Source organism: Staurois parvus, unplaced genomic scaffold (genome assembly GCF_062004578.1).
Source record: "Staurois parvus isolate SC_StPar_1 unplaced genomic scaffold, SC_StPar_1.0 ptg000174l, whole genome shotgun sequence".
Classification (NCBI taxonomy): domain Eukaryota; kingdom Metazoa; phylum Chordata; class Amphibia; order Anura; family Ranidae; genus Staurois; species Staurois parvus.
In genome coordinates this window covers 2,329,059-2,351,752 of record NW_028317970.1, presented here as the reverse complement: position 1 = coordinate 2,351,752, position 22,694 = coordinate 2,329,059, and the positions used below count along the sequence as shown (strand labels likewise).

General features: G+C 46.1%; 2 protein-coding genes across 2 annotated transcripts in view; one reads left to right on the top strand and one right to left on the bottom strand.

The window, feature by feature from the left end:
• Positions 1-22,694, bottom strand: part of LOC149462509 (uncharacterized) — a 117,835-nt gene that overhangs the window by 8,772 nt on the left and 86,369 nt on the right. The window lies entirely within an intron of this gene.
• LOC149462511 (uncharacterized) overlaps positions 16,649-22,694 on the top strand; it is a 49,000-nt gene continuing 42,954 nt past the window's right edge. The window contains 1 exon segment of the mRNA XM_089676809.1: positions 16,649-17,683. Coding sequence (XP_089532935.1) covers positions 16,659-17,683 — 1,025 coding nt within the window. The 5' untranslated portion in view covers positions 16,649-16,658.

Sequence of the window (22,694 nt, the reverse complement as noted above, 5' to 3'; positions counted from 1 at the left end):
TTGGGGGATATCTGTACTGTTCTGACATTTTGGGGGGATATCTGTACCGTCCTGACATTTGTGGTATATATGTACTGTCCTGACATTTGGGGGATACCTGTACCGTCCTGACATTTGGGGGATACCTGTACCGTCCTGACATTTGGGGGATATCTATACTGTCCTGACATTTGGGGGATATCTGTACTGTCCTGACATTTGGGGGATATCTGTACTGTCCTGACATTTGGGGGATATCTGTACCGTCCTGACATTTGGGGATATCTGTACTGTCCTGACATTTTGGGGGGATATCTGTACCGTCCTGACATTGGGGGATATCTGTACCGTCCCGACATTTGGGGGATATCTGTACTGTCCTGACATTTGGGGGAAATTTGTACTGTCCTGACATTTGGGGGATATCTGTACTGTCCTGACATTTTGGGGGGATATCTGTACCGTCCTGACATGTGGGGGATGTCTGTACTGTCCTGACATTTGGGGGATATCTGTACCGTCCTGACATTTGGGGGATATCTGTACTTTCGTGACATTTGGGGGATATCTGTACTGTTCTGATATTTGGGGGATATCTGTACTGTTCTGACATTCTTGGACCTCAAGAAAATAGATTGGCTGTCAGTACTTCAGGATTGATCAATATTCTGATATATCACATAGCTTGTGAACTCTATAACTTCCCTACAGACTAAATCATAAATAATAATTTGGGTTATTTTCACCAAAGACATGTAGCAGAATACATCTCGGCCTAAATGTATAAAGAACAATTATTTATTTGCAAACTTTTATAACAGAAACAAAGAAAAACGTGTTTTTTTTTAATTTTCAGTCTTTTTTTGTTAATTTAGCAAAAAATAAAAACCACCAAAAGAAAGTTCTAGTTGTGTGAAGAAAATTATAAAATTTTAGTTTGGGTACAATGTTGAATGACCGTGCAATTGTCATTCAAAGTGTGAGAGCGCTGAAACCTGAAAATTGGCCTGGGCAGGAAGGGGGTAATGTGCCCGGTATGGAAGGGGTTAGGAAGCTCTGGGTAGTTCTGGTTATTAAGGATACGTGTGAATGTGGTAAAACCTTGAGATTGGAAATAATATTTGGCCTTGCTCCAAATTCTGTCAATCAGTGCTAGAGTGGGGAACTGTGCTAGGGCTTTGAACTCACCTGCTTCCAGGCATTCCACTAAATGATCTGTGGACACAATCCCTAGAAGAAGTGAACTGACCGGGTCTGGGTGTGGATTGTCCCGCCAGGCTGGAAAGTGTTGTAACTGGGCCACAATATAATAAAGAGAAGGATTGGGAACCTCAGGGCCTCCCATATCTTTAGCCTCCTGTAGAGTTTCTAGTTCAATCCAAGGCGTGGCATCCACCAGATTAAGGAGCCAAACACCATATCAAATCTTCTAAAGATCCGTATCGGAATCCAAACAGGGACGTTGTGCAGAATATAAAGTCATTGAGGGGCCCAGATCATTCTGATGAAGTTACACCTCCCTACCACGGATCGAGGGAGTTTAGTCCAGCTAGTTGTTTTCTGTTGAAATGTTTTAATTAATGGATGTCAGTTTAGATCTGTATATTTCGATAGAGTGGGGTGAATGATAATACCCAGATATATAAAGGAGGCCACTATTTCAATCTGCGCAGCTTCAGGTGGTATGGGATGTGTAAGGGTGTCCAGTGGGAGAAGGGTGGACTTATCCCAATTTATTGAGAAGCCGGAGAAGGAGCCAAATTCACTGATTAATGTCATTAGGTGTGTCAATGAGGCAAATGTATCACCCAAAAACAGAAGGGTGTCATCACCATAGAAAAATACTTTCTCCATCTGCTCTCCTCTACAAAAACCATTTACCCGGACCCTCTCCAATGGCAGCCACCAGAGGTTCTATCACTATAGCGAATAACAGCGGGGAGAGAGGACAGCCCTGCCGTGTCCCTCTGCCTAGTGTGAATGAGATGGACAGGGCATTGTTAACCCGAATGCGGGCCGACGGGGCACGATAGAATCATTGAATCCACAAAATGAAAGTGTCCCCCAGGGTTACATTTCACAAGGACTTGCCAACGGTATCTCCATTCTACACAGCCAAATACCTTAGGAGCGTCCGGAGACAAAATCGCCATCACCCATATTATCAGAAGGGATTTGAAGGTTAAGATAAAGCCTATGACTATTGATTGCTGTAGATCTGAATGAAACCCGACTGATCCGGGTGAATAAGTGTAGAGATAACCCTAGTCAGTCTGGTCACCAGTACTTCAGTAATAATTATGAGGTCTGAGGTCAATAGCGATATGGGCCGGTAGGATTCTGCTAAGGTTGGGTCCCTCCCCGGCTTCAAAAGTACGACTATTATTGCCTCATACATGGGGAGGGAGTTCTGTTCCAATGCCACCTGGAGTACTTTAAGTAGTTCAGGTAGAAGTATTCCCCCAATTATTTGTAAATTTCCATGGGCAGCCCATCTCCACCAGGAGCCTTGGAATTGGAGTATGAAGCTCCAGCCATCTGCAAGTCTTCAGGAGTGAGTGGTGCTTTAAGCTTTTGCCTTTGATGAATAGTAAGTTGAGGAAGTGTTAAAAACTCCCGCATGGTAGAGTCATCAGAAGACACTTTGGGAGAGTAGAGCGTTTCATGAAAAGATCTAAAGCCTTGTAAGATGGAGGGGGTATCTGTGACCAATTGAGTCGAGGACAGTTTTGAAGAAGAGATATGAGAAGATGGTTACTGAGCTTTTGCAATGATTGCGAGAATATGACCCGTCTTTTCCCCCTCCTCAAGGCTTCAGAAGAAAAAATGTTTATTTTCAGCATGCTGAAGTTGGACAGTGCGCAGAAACTGTTGTGCCACAAGCACCCCCTCTCTTGGCCGGCCTCAACCTCCCACTGTCTGGAGTTAGTCTTCATTCTGGAAATGTCTTTGATACACATGCCTCTAATATATGCTTTCAAAGCATCCCAAACAATCATAGGAGATGTTGAATGTCTGTATCCAAGTAGAAAGCCTTGTAATTGTTTATGCATTAAGTCAGTGAAGAGAGTTTCCACAATGTAAATGTAGAAGACCTTTTCAGGGACAAGGATATACGCATTGGGAAATGATCAGATAGGCTAAAGAGGTCACCTGAGGTGTATATGGTAGAATCAGATTGGAACCCAATGCCAAATCTTTATGGGATAGCGAAGAGTGACATTAAATTTGAGCATCTAGTGGGTGGAGGGATTACCATAAGTCCCGGAGTCCAATTTCCTTCATATGGCGTTCCAAAGGAGTGATTTGTCTAGGGCCAAGTGGGGATAATTTTTTAAGAGATCTAAGGAAGTATCCAAAACTGTGTTAACATTACCAATAATGGTGTTTGTGGATGGGTGGCTATAAATTGAAACAGACATCTCACCGTCTCCATATGAAATGGTGGAGGTACATACATATTTGCAAGAACACATAAATGAGAGTCCCAACTGTATAACAGAAATATATAACGACCCAACGGATCTATTTTGGATGAGATAACCATGAAAGGTACTCCTCTGACAGCCATTATACTCATGCCCCTAGAGTATTGACAGTGTGTAGTATGGAACTGAAGGGGGAACTCAGAGCGTTTCAAAAGATGAAGAGTATCCAAAGTCATGTGAGTCTCCTGAAGGCATACAATGGAAGGGTTTTGATGGCTGAGGAATGTGAAGACAGACGTTCTCTTCTTTGGGTCATGCAGGCCACGGACATTCCAAGAAAGGACAATATCCTTTTGATTACTCATAGTTATGAAGGAGGTTATGAAGACTAGGAGTGTGATTCCTCCGGGGTAGTGTTCCATGTCCCAAGGAAGTGTTTGGTGGGATATCGTCAGCACGATATATACAATTATAGGGAACACCCAGAGACGATGGATCTCCTGAGACAGCATAGCAAGTGAAAAAAATATAAAAAATACCAGCTTAGGCCAAAACATGGGCAAACCTGAGTCAACTCAAAAATACCCCGCAGGGTAGCAGAAGGGGGAAGCAAAAGGACTATATGTGAAATTTCAAAGGGTGTAGCCATGAGAGTCATCTGTTACTAAAGCAAAACAGGCAATCTACTCATCCCTAAACTCCGCTTTCATACTAAGGGAGAGACAAGGAGAAATTTGAGTTGGGAACGCCGGGCAATGGATAAGTCATACTGGAGCTGCACATAAGTGCCTTTCATTCCTATCCAGCCAGGTAGCTGCTGCTGCAGGGGAGTCATAGAATTGTACAGAGCCATCTGTTATGACTCGTAGCTTCTCAGGATAAAGCATGGAGTAAGACACTTGGATCACACGTAGGCGGCATTTAACATCAGTAGATCTGGCTCGCTAACGCTGGATTTCAGCTGAGAAATCTGGAAATATAGATATTTTTGCACCTTGTATGTCCATGGCAGGTTGTTGTCTAGCAAGATGGAGGATGACATCTCTATCCATGTAATGTAAAAGTTTCAGTAGACAAGGTCTGTCAGGGGCCCCCATTGGAGGAGGACGGGGTGGGACCCGATAGGCTCTTTCCACTGAGAAAAAAGGTGTTAGGTCATCTTTGCCGAATGTATTCAGTAACCAAGTCTCAATAAATCCCACAGGATTCTTTCCCTCAGCTTTCTCAGGCAAGCCTACCAGGCGAAGGTTGCTCCTACGTAGGTGATTCTCCATGTCCTCTGATCTGGCCAGGTGCTCAGATGTTCTCATGGTGTTAGAATGTACATCTTGTTACAATGGAGGGAGTTCATCCTCCAATGTGCTCACCCTGCCTTCAATGGTGGTCGCCCTCTCTGTCATCTTGTGCATATCATGGCGGATAAATAAAATGTCCTCTTTCATGCGTTTATATTCCACAGTAAGCTCTGTGAGCGATGTGCCATGAGTGTGGACTGCTGTTATTTCTTTCAGCGATGGTTCTGGGGGTTCAGGAACCTCTGCATGGCTGTCAGAGTGGGGAATAGGAGAGCAGGTACTCACTGTGCCGGAGGACAGAGAAGGCATTGCAGAGGCCTGAGGGAGCTGCCACCCCCTCTATCACTCATCGCCATCTGCCCAACACAAGAAGTACTGCACTTCATTATTTACTTCATGATTTAGTCATGAAGAACAGCATGCCTGAGCCCCACCAGAGGTCAGAGAGTGAGGAAAAAAACAGAACTGTCTTTTATAGGAGGGACAGTGATAAGGGGATTAGAGGACGAGGGTCCCCACCCCCTCTACCACTCATCGCCATCTACCCAACACAAGAAGTACTGCACTTCCTTATTTAGTCCATGATTTAGTCATGAAGAACAGCGGGGCTGAGCCCCACCAGAAGTCAGAGAGTGAGGATGTGATGGGAGTGACTTTTGGGGGTGGGGGGACTCCTGTATCAGCTCCCCATATTCCTCTTATATGTAAGCCACTCTGTACCTGTTAGAGGTACAGGGTGATCTGTCCTGATATTGTGCAGACATGTATAGGTGGGGTGTAGGGGTTGTTCATTTTACACTGTCAGGTGCTGCATCCCATTGTTCTACTGTATCTTGCTTGCCAGCAAACTATTATGGGATGTATGTGTTCCTGTATTGTCTACTGTCAGGTGGTGTATCCCATTGTTCTATTGTGTGTCTTGGTTTGGTGGGGGGTGTTTCCGGCAGCCCTTCCCCCGGATAAGACAGCCTGCTGAGGTGTTTCCTGTTACTGGTTGTATTTCCCCGCCCTGTGTATATATCTTGTGTTTGTGTTAAAATAAAGCAGTCCACTTCCTGTCTTATTTCATGTATGGTCAGCGGTGGTGTCTGCGGTCGGTGTTCGGACAGGGAAGTGAGAGCTTAATGGAAATACCCTAACGCAGTCGGGGTCCGGTTCCGTTACAGAGGAAACAACCAGAACTGTCTTTTATAGGAGGGACAGTGATGAGGGGATTATAGGACGAGGGTCCCCACCCCCTCTATCACTCATCGCCATCTTCCCAACACAAGAAGTACTGCACTTCCTTATTTAGTCCATGATTTAGTCATGAAGAACAGCGGGGCTGAGCCCCACCAGAGGTATTGTACCCCCACCGGCAAGTATTGTTTTTAATCTTTATCCCTGCTGAGAGCAAGCCGCAGGGCTCTCCTTTCAGGTGCCAGCCTCTGCCACCCCGTGTGTGTGAACCTCTCCTGTACCTACTATGCGGTAGAGGGTAGAGGGGATGGAGGAGAGCGGACATGTTCACTCCCTTCTTGTCCTGACCCAGAAGTGATGTTATGAAAGATTTCCCGACCATCGAGGCCGGCAAAGAATGTAATGCGGTGCGTTGTGCACTATATTACATCCAATGGAGTACAGGGGAGACATTGGGGGTCTTTTAGACCCTGGATGTGTCAATAAAGAGAACCTGTCATCAAAAGTCATCACATAGAGGACTTTGTCCCCTTAAGTAAAAATGTTTTTTTTAATTGTAAACATTTAAAGTTACACCCAAGTACATAACTCCTCCCCTTAAAAAATGTTGAGGTCCCCCCACCCCCACATATATGCATGCCCAAGCATAAGAGCACACGCTGGAGGGCCTACACGTGATAACATTGATTGTGATACACGTTACACATCGCCGGTCACACCAGAATGAGAGGATAATTCTAGGAGCAGACCTCCTCCGTACTCTATACTGATGACCTAGAAGGGGCTATAAATGTGTCCCCTATAGATAATACCGGGACTAAAGGTTGTCACCATTTCAGCACACACAACTTAAGGTTTGACATGTTGGATATCTATTTACTCGCTGCAACCTCGGCTTTTATATTTTTACACATAAATGGGTCATTTATTGCTTTTTGTGCCCTGAAATCAGCTTAAGTGTATTTTTTAATGAAATTTTGCATTTCCTAGACTTTGTGATAATATTTTGTGACATAAAAATTTGGAACTGCTGCTATTTTATTCTCTAAAGTCTCTACTTTCAGAAAATTGATATTTTGGGGGTTTTGTGTCATCTTCAGGATAAAATTATTTTTAACGTGTGCAAAAAATGCAAAAAAGGGCTCTGGGAGTGAAAGGGAGAAAGGATAAGCAGGACACTCCCCTTTCCTGAGGAGCAGCCAATCGGTTCTCATTACACTGCAAGGTCTCTCCCCTCCCTGCTAGTCGCCGGGTGCGGTGCTGGAGACAGGCGGGGGAGGGGAGGAGGAGATAAACAGAACAATGTTACACATATTACACATTTAAGTTGTTATAAAGCCCCTTTTGTTTTTGAAACCCCCAACATTCCTAAAATAGCCTCAGATTTATATACATTTTCTGTTACAAAGGAATGTTTCCTTCCTCCTGAGCAGCAATGTAAGGGGCTCTATGCTCCATACTCCTGACCCCGGCACTCCATCATTGTGTTGGCTGCATAGTGTAATGATTGCCCATTGGCTGCCTGTGTAGTGTCATCATTGCCCTTTGTAGGCCATGTATGGTCAGGATGGTCCTTGTCTTGTCTATTTATTGTCAGTGCTGTTTGTTTAGAGGACCATATTACTAGAATTTATCTCCACAATGAGGGGAATGTTCCGGCCCCAGAAGTGGGGGAATGTTCTGCCCCTGAAGGGGTTCATCTGGGTTCCCACACTATATATGTGTGTATCATCATCTGCTGGAGATAAAAGACGTCACAGTGACTATGGAGGAAGAGGACGGACATGACTATGGAGGAAGAGGACGGACGTGATGGTGGAGGAAGAGGACGGAAGTGACGATGGAGGAAGAGGACGGACGTGACGATGGAGGAAGAGGACGGACGTGACGATGGAGGAAGAGGACGGACGTGACTATGGAGGAAGAGGACGGACGTGACTATGGAGGAAGAGGACGGACGTGACTATGGAGGAAGAGGACGGACGTGACTATGGAGGAAGAGGACGGACGTGACTATGGAGGAAGAGGACGGACGTGACTATGGAGGAAGAGGACGGACGTGACTATGGAGGGAGAGGACGGACGTGACTATGGAGGGAGAGGACGGACGTGACTATGGAGGGAGAGGACGGACGTGACTATGGAGGAAGAAGACAGACGTGACTATGGAGGAAGAGGACAGACGTGACTATGGAGGAAGAGGACGGACATGACTATGGAGGAAGAGGACAGATGTGACTATGGAGGAAGAGGACAGACATGACTATGGAGGGAGAGGACGGACGTGACTATGGAGAAAGAGGACGGACGTGACTATGGAGAAAGAGGACGGACGTGACTATGGAGGAAGAAGACGGACGTGACTATGGAGGAAGAGGACGGACATGACTATGGAGGAAGAGGACAGATGTGACTATAGAGGAAGAGGAAAGACATGATGGGGGGTTACTGGGTGTAAATAGAACATAACATCTTATTACCTCCTCTGCTGCCACTTCCACCAATGTCTCCTCTCAGCTTCTTCCTAAATTTCCTTCCTGTACCTGACATCACTTCCTGTCTGTACCTGACATCACTTCCTGTCTGTGCCTGACATCACTTCCTGTCTGTCTTCCATAGAGACTTCCTGTCTGGGTAGAAGTGAGATCCCCACCTTGTGGAGCTCAGAGGAACTGCAGCCCCGAGAAGCATCTGGTAGTGTGACCCCGGCCTTGTGCTGGGTGTGTATGGACTGTAGATCCTTATAGAGGGGTCACCTCCACTCCCACCAAGGGGGACAGAAATATATGACTGCTCGGGGGAGGGGTTTTGGCCCCTTTGATTTTGCAGTAACATTGATTGCAGATATAGTCCTGTAGAACATCTGGTATATGGATACAAAGCCCCCCAGCCCAGAGTAAAGGGTGGAGAGTGATTGAAGTAGATGCAAAGTGGAAGCGGTGGACTTGCAGAGAACACTATACTGAGCACACAATATTGTCTGTCTCCATGGATTTGCACAGGATTTGAGATGATTTCCTATAGCAGCAAATCTGATGAGATGAATGAAGTGGGTGTAAAGTGGAAGCAGTGGATGTGCAGGGAGCAGCATCTTGAGCACAAAGCACTTTATGTTGTGGATGGATTTGCACACGGTTCAGTTTCCTTCATTTATTGATAAACCCCATAAGACCAATGAAGTGGGTGTAAAGTGGAAGCAGTGGATGTGCAGAGAATATAATTTGGAGCCCCGAGCTCTTTATCTCTGAATGTCTCCACATATTTGTAGTGTATTTGTGATGATTTCTGTGCACACACAATAGGACAGCGCTGTGACACATAATGCTCTTCTAGATGACAGGGAATCCTTCCCTTTGTTACAGCAGCAGTCCGCTAGAAGGTTTTTGTAGGTTTGGAGTTGTTACACATAGCGCGGGTTTTATCCATTTATAGTGATGACATCATTGCCCAAATCTGGGGGTCACCAGCCATTTCCACCCTTTACTCCCAGCTGGGGGGCTTTGTATCCATATACCAGATGTTCTACAGGACTAAATCTGCAATCAATGTTACTGCAAAATCAAAGGGTCCAAAACCCCTCCCCCGAGGAGTCATATAGGCCGGGGTCACACTACCAGATGCTTCTCGGGGCTGCAGTTCCTCTGAGCTCCACAAGGTGGAGATCTCACTTCTACCCAGACAGGAAGTCTCTATGGAAGACAGACAGGAAGTGATGTCAGGTACAGACAGGAAGTGATCTCAGGTACAGACAGGAAGTGATGTTAGGTACAGACAGGAACAAAGGAGACATTGGTGGAAGTTGCAGCAGAAGAGGTAATAAGATGTTATGTTCTATTTACACCCAGTAACCCCCATCATGTCCGTCCTCTTCCTCCATAGTCACTTCCGTCCTCTTCCTCCATAGTCACGTCCGTCCTCTTCCTCCATGGTCACGTCCGTCCTCTTCCTCCATGGTCACGTCCGTCCTCTTCCTCCATGGTCACGTCCGTCCTCTTCCTCCATGGTCACGTCCGTCCTGTTCCTCCATGGTCACGTCCGTCCTCTTCCTCTATGGTCACGTCCGTCCTTTTCCTCCATAGTCACGTCCGTTCTCTTCCTCCATAGTCACGTCCGTCCTCTTCCTCCATACTCACGTCCGGCCTCGTCCTCCATAGTCACGTCCGTCCTCTTCCTCCATAGTCACGTCCGTCCTCTTCCTCCATAGTCACGTCCGTCCTCTTCCTCCATAGTCGCGTCTGTCCTCTTCCTCCATAGTCACGTCCGTTCTCTTCTTCCATAGTCACGTCCGTCCTCTTCCTCCATAGTCATGTCTGTCCTCTTCCTCCATAGTCATGTCCGTCCTCTTCCTCCATAGTCACTGTGATGTCTTTTATCTCCAGCAGATGATGATACACACATATATAGTGTGGGAACCCAGATTAACCCCTTCAGGGGCAGAACATCCCCCACTTCTGGGGCCGGAACATTCTCCTCATTGTGGTGAGGTGGTCTTCTCATAGGAGTGAGCTGAGCTCTCCTGGGTTCGGTTCCAGTGTTGCTCAGTGAACTGGCTGAACTCAATCCTTCCTGAAGTCAATGGCAGCCAATGCACAATAGTTGGGCTAATAGACAAGGGGGTGTCAGACAATCACCCTGAGGGACATGTACAATGCAGGAATCCAGTTGGCCGGGAGCAGGGAGGTTTAAATGGTTAAAGTGAAACATTATAAATGTCCAACACCTATAACCCCTCCCCTCCCGGGCACTTCTACCCCCTCCCTGACCAGGCCGATTTTCAGCTTTCAATGCTGTCACACTTGGAATGACAATTGCGCGGTCATGCAACACTGTACCCATATGACAATTTTATCATTTTTTTGTGACAGATAGAGCTTTCTTTTGGTGGTATTTAATCACCTCCAAGTTTTTTATTTTTTGCTAAACAAACCAAAAACCACTGAAAATTTTGAGGACAAAATGTTTTTTTTTTAGTTTTTGCTCTAAAATTTTGTAAATAAGTGATTTATCTCCTGTACTGATGTGCGCTAATGAGGCTGCAGCGATGGGCACTGAGAGGCTGCACTGATGGGCACTGATGTGGAGGCACTGGTAGGTGGCACTGATGGACATTGACAGGCGTCACTGACGGGCACTAAAAGGCAGCACTCATATATAACACTGATAGGCGGCATGGATAGGCACCACTGATGGGCGCTGATAGGCGGCACTGACTTGCACTGATATGCAGCACTGACTGGCACTGGTAGGTGACACTGAAAGGCAGCTCAGATGAGCACTGATATGTGGCATTGATGTGCACTGATGGTCACTGGCAGGTGGCACTGATGAGCACTGACAGCTGGCACTGATGGACACTGACAGGTGGCACTGCTGGGGCTACACTGTTCATCAGGGCACACTGATCATCAGTGCCCTGATGATCAGTGTACATGTTCCCTCTGAGGAATGCCGATTACCGGCTCTCCTCTCCTCTGTCAGCGTGACAGCCCGAGAGGAAAGAAATGCCAATAACCGGAATTTCCCTGTTTACATGCGATCAGCTGTGATTGTGTCCAATCATAGCTGATCGCTCTTTGGCTCTTCAATCATATCTTTGGCTCTTTCCATTGATCAGTGATCCGCTGTGTCCAAGGGACACAGCACACCACTGATCGCCGTGCTGCGCACTCCCGGAGCCACACACGCATGGTTAGAGTGAGAGGACGTCATATGACATCCTCCCAGAACAAGAGAACCGCCTTGCACTTGTCATTACCTTATATGGCAGACAGGAGGCAGTTAAATGACATTTTTGGGGAGTGTCCTAATCTTGGGGGGTTTCCTAATATTGGGGGTTGTCCTATTCCTGAGGGGTTGTCTTCATCCAGGGGAATATCCTAACCCTGGTGGATGTCCTAATCCTAAAGGACATCCTAATCCTGGGGTATGTCCTAATCCTGGGGGGTTTCCTACTCCTGGGGGGGTTGTCCTAATCCTGGGGGGTTTCCTACTCCTGGGAGGTGTCCTAATCCTGGAGGTGTCCTAATCCCCCCTGTGAAGGGTATCTCTGATGTACAGAAAGTGCTGCAGCAGTGCTGACATTTACAAAGGGAAAAGTGTTTATCCATTTGCCTGCCAGCATCTTCCTGGTTTACAGGAGTGCACGCCGCCCCTTGCTGCTCACGCTGTGGTTGGACACAGCATGAGTTTGTTGTCAGGCTTGCAGCCAATGATTGTGGCTGTGAACCTGCTGATAACTGTGGCCAACCACAGCACAGAGATGAGGGTGTTAGTGATCACACAGCAAGATCTGGCTGCTTCTTCTCCCTGATCTCACTTACCATTCAGAGCTGAGATCAGGAAGAAAATCCATCCAGTCTGGGAGTACAATCAGCACACATACACTTGTTAGGCACACAGTGAACCCCTTGATTGCCTTCCTGATCACCCCCGTCACCCAGCCACAGTCATTAGTACAGTGACAGTGTACAGTATTATCACAGATCTCTGTATTAGTGTCACTAGTGACATCAGTTAGTGTCCCCCCCAGTCAGTGTCAGTTACTGCCAGTCTCTGATTGGCTGCCACATTATCACAGTCACACTATAAATCGCTGATCACTAGTATAGTGTTTCTCTGGACTGGTATCCTGGTCATGGTCAGAACTATACTAGTGTCCCTGATAGTATGGTGTCCCCATAAATGCAGTGTTAGCAGGATCAGCCCTGATCACTGCCACCACTTGCATTTACCCCCCCAACAAATGCAATGTCGGTATCATTTTTCAGATCACTGCCATCTCTGATACATTGTCTGCAAAACCACAGTGTCAGCAACATCTGAGCCTGATCTCTCCTACCACTAGCAGATCATTTTATTTCTAGCACACAAGCAGTCCCTGATTGCTAGCCAGGAGCTCTTTTTCCCAGAGTCACCACTAAGTAACTGTAAATTTAGTGTCCAAAAAAAGGTTCCCTAGGGAGGCGTACAGGATTCCCAGCATGACAGATGGGAGTGAAGGGGAAGCCTCACTACCAGAATCCGGCTCAGATTATGAACCTGTAGAGAGCAGTGCCACCCCAGCAGGTAGGTCTGATGATGGTGAAGAGGTCCCTGCTAAGATCAGGCACACCCAACCCCATTCCCAGGTTGCTGAGGTGCTAGAAATGCAGGATTATTCTCATATGCAGCACAGTGACAGCACTAACACTGCACTACCTTTTGCTGGATTGACAAGCACCAGTGTCCTAGTGGAACTTTGTGTAGAACAGGCCGGAGGTAATATGATTTTACTTTTTTCCAGTTCCTGCCAATCAGGCAACAGAATCTATTAGGGCTGATATACTGTGTGTGATACTTCAATGGGCTTCTGGTGTAGATAGGCCGCAGCACTGATTGGGCTACAGAGACTGTGTCTATGTGGCAGTCTGCATTGTAAGAATCCTGGACTTTAGTAACCAGCAACAACAACTATGGACCCTGTATCACATGGTGGTGTGGTGTGGGTTAGGAACTCTCACCAGTCCTTCAAAGTAGTGGTGTGAAATGATGTCCTTGTTGCTGGGGGGCCCCTTTTCTGGCTGTCTTCCCATGGAGATAGCAGTGCCAATGGCGATGGCACGATCCACCTACATGCAGGATTGACTATTCTGCCTCTCTGTACAATCAACAATCTGGAAATTCCCTTCTCCATCCTCTGATTCAGTCTGATCCAGCCTGAGGCCTCCTGGATCAGCACTCTGTTCTCACACGCACCCTGCCTCTCCTCCCCTTTTATATGCTCCAGCCCCTTTACTCACTTAATTGGAATCTCTAGTTGTCAGCTGAACTGAATGAAGAAATCCTGCTTGCAGCATACAAGTCCCAGCATTCTCAGCGTTGCTGTACAATTTCCTGTGTCAACTGAATTGCAGAGCACAGCCATCTTGTGGCCATTTAACAATCTGCAATTAGTAACAATGCAGTGTGTTACATAATATAAAAACCCAGTGATGATCAAATACCACCAAAGTAAAGCTTCATTTGTGTGAAAAAATGATATAAATTTCATTTGGGTTCAGTGTTGCATGACCAAGCAATTTCCAGTTAAAGTAGTGCAGTGCTGAACAGAAAAAAAAATGGCCTGGTCATGAAGGGGTAATACCTTCTGGTGGTAAAGTGGTTAAACTGTGTGTTAGGTTCTTTATAGGTAGAAAGGTAAGGATGTGGAACTCCCTTCCACAGTTGGTGTGTCAGCGGGGAGTGTAGATACATTCACAAACCTTTTAGATGTGTTTCTTAGGGAACACAATGTAAAGGGATATGGAAGAGGATGGTGCCATAGACACGCAGATACACACAATGTGGCTGAACTGGAGGGACGGGTGTCTTTAGTCAACCTTACCGACTATGTAACCATTTATCATTCCTTGTCTGCAGATCTAAAACTCATCAAAACCAGTTCAGAGACAAAACAAACCCAACGGAGAAAAAGGGATTTCTGATCCGGCAGACCAAGAGAGTTCTGGGGTCTAAACACTAAACAGTCTAATCTAAACGTGTTCCCGTGGGGGGCGGTAGTTCCTAAGGTATAACTGAAGGTAAAACTTTTTTGTAGTTTTGGAGTAGAGAGGAATTAGAGCATCTGTCAGTTTTCATTGCGGTTTCTGCCCCCATTTGTCCCGGTGACCATTATAACCAAAAGTGAAAGAGAGTCCCAAAGACATCAGAACACTAACAGAGAGTAAATCGTCCAATGGGGAAACTAGTTCTGGTGACACCGCAGAATTCCCTCACTTTGGGGGGATTTCCTCTCACTTCTTGTTTTGGCTCAGAGACAGGAAGTGAAGGGAAATCTCCCCAATGGGACACAGATGGCAAAAACACCTGACAGAGGTTATAACCCTCCCTTACTCTATCCAAAATGAAACAAGTGGCCTGTCTTTAGTTACACTTTAAATGTCCAGCAACCCTCCTATTCCCCCCTCACATCCACATCCTATTATTGTGTGACCAATACCATCCAAATCATTCTTACTTTCATTTCCCAAAGTTATCCGTCTACAAGGAGACCTGTATAGATCACATGATGGCACCAATGAGGATGGAGGAGGACCGGAGTCACATGACTGAGAAGATACTAAACCTCACCCTGGAGATCATCTACCTGCTGACCGGAGAGGTGAGGAGGATTCTGGGAGGTCACATGACATCACTCTTATCTCTATTAATAAAACACAGGCCTGACCGGAGAGGTGAGGAGGATTCTGGGAGGTCACATGACATCACTCTTATCTCTATTAATAAAACACAGACCTGACCGGAGAGGTGAGGAGGATTCTGGGAGGTCACATGACATCACTCTTATCTCTATTAATAAAACACAGACCTGACCGGAGAGGTGAGGAGGATTCTGGGAGGTCACATGACATCACTCTCATCTCTATTAATAAAACACAGACCTGAGTGGAGAGGTGAGGAGGATTCTGGGAGTCTAACATGATATTCCTATTGGTTCCTCAATACAGAGATTTCCTCTTCTGAAGTCAGGTGATCATATGACCATCACAGTGCCTCCATGTGACTCCCTAAACCCTGAGAGACACAACATGCAGAAGATTCTAGAAGTCACCAAGAAGATGATGGAGCTGCTGACAGGAGAGGTGAGCGGTGCCGGGAATTCTGGGACATTCTCCAGTAACAGACAAGGGATGTGTCTGGATGGTGACTGTATCATTGTGTGTGTCAGGTTCCTATAAGGTGTCAGGGTGTCACTGTCTATTTCTCCATGGAGGAGTGGGAGTATTTAGAAGGACACAAGGATCTCTACAAGGACGTCATGATGGACAATCAGCCGCCCCTCACATCACCGGGTAAGAGGAGACTTTATTGTAAAGGAGAGAGCAGTACGGAGGATCCACCTAGATCCCCCATCATCTGATAAACACATAGAAACAATGGATTCAGTCTCAGGAGATGGGAGGCAGAAGTGTGGGACCTCTACAGCTTGTCTCATGTGGACATCTAGGCCACCACTGATTGCTGAATACCAATATTATGAGTCCTGACCCTTACACTGTATACTCTATGTTGTACATTACATCATTCTAATACTATATAGTCCTAATTGTTTTTTCCTATATGATAAGTTTTGCATTCCATAGTCCTGACTTCTGCTCTCCCCCCTCCCCCCACTGCTATATATACACATAATATGGATTCTCTTTTGTTACCCCCATTTCCTCCCAGCTGGACATTTTATATCGGATGATGTGATTGGAGCACAGACTTTTACATGGTGATAATAATGTGATAACATCCTCCAACTTTGGACCCTTAAACAGAAAGTGATAATGAGGGAGGAGTCAATACCCCAATGATGGTGGTCTTCAGGATCAGTCCAGTCTTCATCTTGGTTGTTCTCCCCCCATCCTCACTCTCTGACCTCTGGTGGGGCTCAGCCCCGCTGTTCTTCATGACTAAATCATGGAGTAAATAAGGAAGTGCAGTACTTCTTGTGTTGGGAAGATGGCGATGAGTGATAGAGGGGGTGGGGACCCTCGTCCTATAATCCCCTCATCACTGTCCCTCCTATAAAAGACAGTTCTGGTTGTTTCCTCACTCTCTGACTAAGGTCCATGAATAAAGAAATGACCTGGTAGGAGATCAGAGGAGCCATTTCCTTGTTCCCTTGAGGGTGGAATTGTAAGCTCCTCAGAGACCAAGCTGCCTGATATGGGTGGAGTCCTGGTTTGGGGGAACCAATCAGCTCCTGTCTAGTAATCCTCTTTGTCTTTGTATTTTAGTCCATGGCCGGGAGATGAGGAAAACCTCCGAGGATTGTCTCACTTTGTCTCCAGACTGGAAAGTAGAAGATGAGGACATCACACAGTATAGTCCAGGAGAAAACCCAGCTCCCTCCAATGTCCATCCGGCACCACCCAGTGTAGATGGACCATCGGATTCCTCGTATCCTGAGGAACCTCAGACTGTGCGGGACCGGGCCGGCCTTCCAACAAAGAAGATGTTCTCCTGTCCTGAGTGCGGGAAGAGGTTCCATGCTAAATCTGGTCTTAATGTGCATCAAAGATCTCATACAGGGGAGAAACCATATTCCTGTCCTGAGTGCGGGAAATGTTTTTCAGTGAAGTCCAATCTTTACAGCCATCAGAGATCTCACTCAGGGGAGAAGCCATATTCCTGTCCTGAGTGTGGGAAATGTTTTGTAAAAAAATCAGATCTTGTTACACATCAAAGATGTCACACAGGGGAAAAGCCATATTCCTGTCCTGAGTGTGGGAAATGTTTTTCAGTGAAGTCTCATCTTTATAGCCATCAGAGATTACATACGGGAGAAAAGCCATTTTCCTGTCCTGAGTGTGGAAAATGTTTTTTACATAAATCAGAGCTAGTCAGACATCAAAGGTTTCACACGGGGGAAAAGCCGTATTCCTGCTCTGAGTGCGGGAAATATTTTTCAGTGAAGTCCAATCTTTCCATACATCAGAGTTCGCACATGAGGGACAAGCCATACACCTGTCCTGAGTGCGGGAAATGTTTTTCACACAAGTCCATTCTTCACAGACATCAGAGATCTCACATGGTGGAGAAGCCCCTTTCCTGTCCTGAGTGCAGGAAATGTTTTTTACATAGATCAGATCTTCACAGACATCAGAGATCTCACACAGGGGAGAAGCCTCATTGCTGTCCTGAGTGTGGGAAATGTTTTTCAGCGAAGTCCAATCTTTACATCCATCAGAGATCTCACACAGGGGAGAAGCCATATTCATGTTCTGAGTGTGGGAAATGTTTTGTACATAATTCAGGACTTGTAAAACATCAAAAGTTTCACACGGGGAAAATGGCTGGATGATTGATTGTCACATTCATCCAACAAATTTTCTATAAATAGCCCCCTTCTCTTTCATGGTCAGGCATGGCTTCATACTAATCCCTGAGATCATACTCAGACACGGATGAGTACAGTCTACACCGAAGGATATATGTTATTAACCCAACACCATTATACCAACCTTTGATTTAACATTGAAAATACTGCATTTGTCCTTTACATGGTGCTAAGTGTCATAGAAATGATCACCATCTAATAGCAAGTATGGCATTTTCCATATTAAATCAATTCAATCCATTTAAACAGCTCAGCAAATAGCCTACTAACATTAATTTCCCCATCCTATTCACACAGGAGGAATGGACATGAACTCTCACCAGGTGAATGGTTCCACACATTCTTTATGAATAGACCCCCAAATGTCAGGAGACGTTTCTATAAAGACGGGAAGTATGGAGCAGAGAAATGAATAGACCTCCCAGCAATGTTATTACCAGGCTGCAGCTAGGGGGAGCTCTAATGTCACCCCAGCAGAGTGATCCCATCTAGCCCACATTAACCCTCTCACTGCCAGAGCTGTTTCTGCATGATTTTGCACACATGGGAAAATGCAGATTTTGGTCCTGAAGATGAGATAAACCCCCAAACATCTATTCTGTGACATCAGAGGCCCTGGAGAATAAAATGGTGGTGATTGTTAAGGTGTTCCCCGTACACAGATTCCCCTTCATATCCGCCTTTATTTCCTCCTTTCCCCCATTTTCTATGTTGGGATCTTTTCTACAATACTTTGTTATAATAATGGAACACGTTGTGTATTGTATTGTACACCAATAATAATGACTCCGCCCCCACATTCCAGACAAGGGATCTTCCTGACCAATCGGATTCCTTCCTTTACTATTTCCTGATTTTTATGCTTCAATCTTGTTAAATGTAAAATTATAATAAAACATTTATTGAACAAAAACTATTGTGTGTGTCGGTGCAATGACGGCAAACTTCAATATAGAACATTGCTCCTCGGTGACACCTCACACCCTTCAATAACGGCGCAGAGTGCGGGGGTCAGCAGTATATCATATACAGCCCACCATACAGAGTGCAGAGGGGGGCTGTAGTGTGCCCCCCCTCCTGATCCATACCAAGCCACATGTCCACAACATGGGGGTCACCTTACCAGGGGGGATTCCCCCAGGCATAGCACCTTGTCACCTTGGCTGGTGGCTGTGGGGATCTGTGGGTGGGGGTCATATTGGATTCTGGAACCCCCTTTAATAACAAGGGGCCCCCATATACCATCCCCCCATGTGAATGAGTATGGGGTATATAGTACCCGACAATAGCACCAGCCCAATGACAGCTCCCTAAACTGTCATCATCTACATAAGTGAAGGGACAGGGATGGTGGGACCTTATTACCCAAATGTGACCAGTGACCATATTTGGTCAGTGATGTCACTGCTATCCCCGCCCCCTTCCTTACATGGCAGGGATTCTCAATGACATCACTGATTCCTGGGGGTGTGGCCGCTGTACCCATCCATGTCTTCCTCAGGCACCAGTGACAGCGGGAAGCTGTTATATATAGAAGTGGTAGAAATGTCTCTTCTACATGTGATGATCGGCTCCTGCAAAACACGGGACCGGAACAGGCAAAGTTTGGTTTGTACTGTCGTCTCATCCCTACTCTCCGACAACTAAACCCAGAGATCATCCCAAGTGGTCATTGTATTTGTCCCTTACATTGGTGACCAATGGGAGAAGGACCCCCTTATATCAGTGGTCAGTGTAGTGGTCCCTGACATTGGTGATCAATGGGAGAAGGACCCCCTTATATCAGTGGTCAGTGTAGTGGTCCCTTACATTGGTGACCAATGGGAGAAGGACCCCTTATATCAGTGGTCAGTGTAGTGGTCCCTTACATTGGTAACCAATGGGAGAAGGACCCCCTTATATCAGTGGTCAGTGTAGTGGTCCCTTACATTGGTGACCAATGGGAGAAGGACACCCTTATATCAGTAGTCAGTGTAGTGGTCCCTTACATTGGTGACCAATGGGAGAAGGATCCCCTTATATCAGTGGTCAGTGTAGTGGTCCCTAACATTGGTGACCAATGGGAGAAGGACCCCTTATATCAGTGGTCAGTGTAGTGGTCCCTTACATTGGTAACCAATGGGAGAAGGACCCCCTTATATCAGTGGTCAGTGTAGTGGTCCCTTACATTGGTGACCAATGGGAGAAGGACACCCTTATATCAGTAGTCAGTGTAGTGGTCCCTTACATTGGTGACCAATGGGAGAAGGATCCCCTTATATCAGTGGTCAGTGTAGTGGTCCCTAACATTGGTGACCAATGGGAGAAGGACCCCTTATATCAGTGGTCAGTGTAGTGGTCCCTTACATTGGTGACCAATGGGAAAAGGACCCCCTCATATCAGTGGTCAGTGTAGCGGTCCCTTACATTGGTGACAATGGGAGAAGGACCCCCTTATATCAGTGGTCAGTGTAGTGGTCCCTTACATTGGTGACAATGGGAGAAGGACCCCCTTATATCAGTGGTCAGTGTAGTGGTCCTTTACAAAAGACTAGAAGGTTTAAAAAGAACTAAATGTGAATGAATCACCAGGACCTGATGGCTTGCATCTGAGAGTCCTCAAGGAATGAAGCCAGGTAATTGATAGTCATTCCTCATGTTTAGGAAAGCTTACTGACTGGAATGGTGGCAGCAGATTGGTGAAAATCTAACGTGGTTCCAGTATTCCAGAAAGGGCCGAGATACATATCTGGAAGCTCCAAGCCAGTCAGCCTAACATCAATAGTTTGTAAACTATTGGAGGGATGATAAGGGACCATACCCAAGAATTTGCTGATGAACATAGTATCATTAGTAGTACCCAGCATGGATTTATGGGAAAAGATCGTTCTTGTCAGACCAACCTATTAACAATCTATGAGGAGGTGAGCTGTGATCTGGATAAAGGAACCCCCGTGGATGTAGAAGGAACGAGGATTGTGTCACTTCCAGAGTCACTCAGATGTAAACAAGCCATTTCCAGCTTGTGAAAGCATCAGAATGAACTGATCTTGGTTTGGTCGGATGTTTTTATGGTCAGATTGGGATCTGGGGTCCAATAGACCCCAGATGTCTCAGTAAAGAGAACCTGTCTGATAGCAATAAAAGTCCTGAAAAAAATTGGGACAGTGAAAAAATAGAAAGAAACTTTAAGAAATAATTAAAAAATGAAAGCACCCCCCCCCCCCCCCATGTTTGCACACAAAGGCTAACACATACGGAAGTCCACCATGCATTGTAAACGGTGTTCTCACCACACGTGTCTCCACACAGGTATGGCTGGAAATGTCAGAGTAAGAGCGATAATTCCGGCATCAGACCTCCTGTGTAACTCTACAGTGGTAACCTGAGTGACACCTATGGGGGGTATTTAGGCCCTGTAGTTTGGCGCCGTTTCACTGATGTTTGTAATTTTAACTTCTTCAGCCCCAGCCACTGCATATGTATGTTTGCAGGGCGGCACGGCTGCACAAAGCCACGTTTTAAAACGTGGTTTTGCAAAACAGGTAGGGGGCACGCACGAGGCGCGCGCCCGCCCTACCTGTCCCGTGGGTGTCAGCAGCGGGTCTCCACCGCCGGGTCATGGACAGTCATTACCGGCCGTTTTCCCGCGATTCGCGGTGATCGCTGACAGAGAGCAGGGATGCATTGTTTATACACAGCCCTGCTTTCTGTCAGTTGCCTGTCAGCTCGTGACAAGCTGAAGAGGGAGAGAAGAGTTTCTCTCTCTTGATCAGCCTGCCCCCGTCCAGCACACACCCCGCCCCCTAGTAAAACACTCCCCTCACACAGTAAACCCTAAAAATGTTAACCCCTTCCTCCCCAGTGCCATTAGTACAGTGTCAGTGTTTTTCTTTTTCACTGATCATTGTATTGGTGTCACTGGGGATGTCAGTGACCCCAAGTCAGTTCCCCCCCAGTGTCAAAATGTCCGCAGCAGTCCCGCCATAAGTCACTGATCGCCGCCATTATTAGTATAAAAAAATTAAAAATCCCAGTATCTTTCCCGCCATTTATAAACGCTTTCATGTAAACCAATTAATTTACACGTATTGGGATTTTTTTTTAGCAGAGACATATCGCAGAATGCATTTTGGATGAAATTTGTGACAAAATTTTATTTTTTTATTTTTTTTTACTGGACATGTTTTATAGCAAAAAGTCCAAAATATTGTTTTTTTTTCTCAAAATTGTCAGCCTTTTTTTTTATAGCTCAAAAAATTAAAAATGCACAGGCGATCAAATACCACCAAAAGAAAGCTCAATTTGTGGGGAAAAAGGATGTAAATTTAATTTGGGTGCAGTGTTGCATGACCGCGCAATTGTCAGTTAAAGTAACACACCGATGTAACACAAACCTCTTCTGTAACTGCTTCCTGACCACCCTACAGCAGAAATACTGCTACAGGGCGGCATGGGTACGCAAAATCATATATATATATATATAGGTGATTCGCGCTCCCGTGGTTTTCACACCCCTCCCAGATAGCATCAGATTGCCCGTCAGTACACCAGTCATCACATTTAACCACTTGATTGCCAGGAGCATGCTCATGTACAATAAACCTCCATTGCTAGTATAGTGTCTGAACGGGTCAATATCTTTGATCAGGTCAGCACTATACCAGCGTTCACATTAGTATAGCGTCCCCAAAAATGCAGCGTTAGCGGGATCAGCCCCAGCAACGGCCAACACCTGTGTTTAGCCCCTATGCTTACTCCCCCTTCTCCCCCAGCAAGTGTAGTGTCAGTAGGTCACTGTCACTTGATACATTGCACACAAAACCGCAGTGTTGGCAGAATCAGGCCTGATCTCTGTTAGCACTTGTCGATAAATATTGATGACTCTCATATGCAGCAGAGTGCCAGTACTAGTGCCACGCTACCTTTTGGTGAACTGGAGAGTACCAGCGGTCTAGTACATCCTGG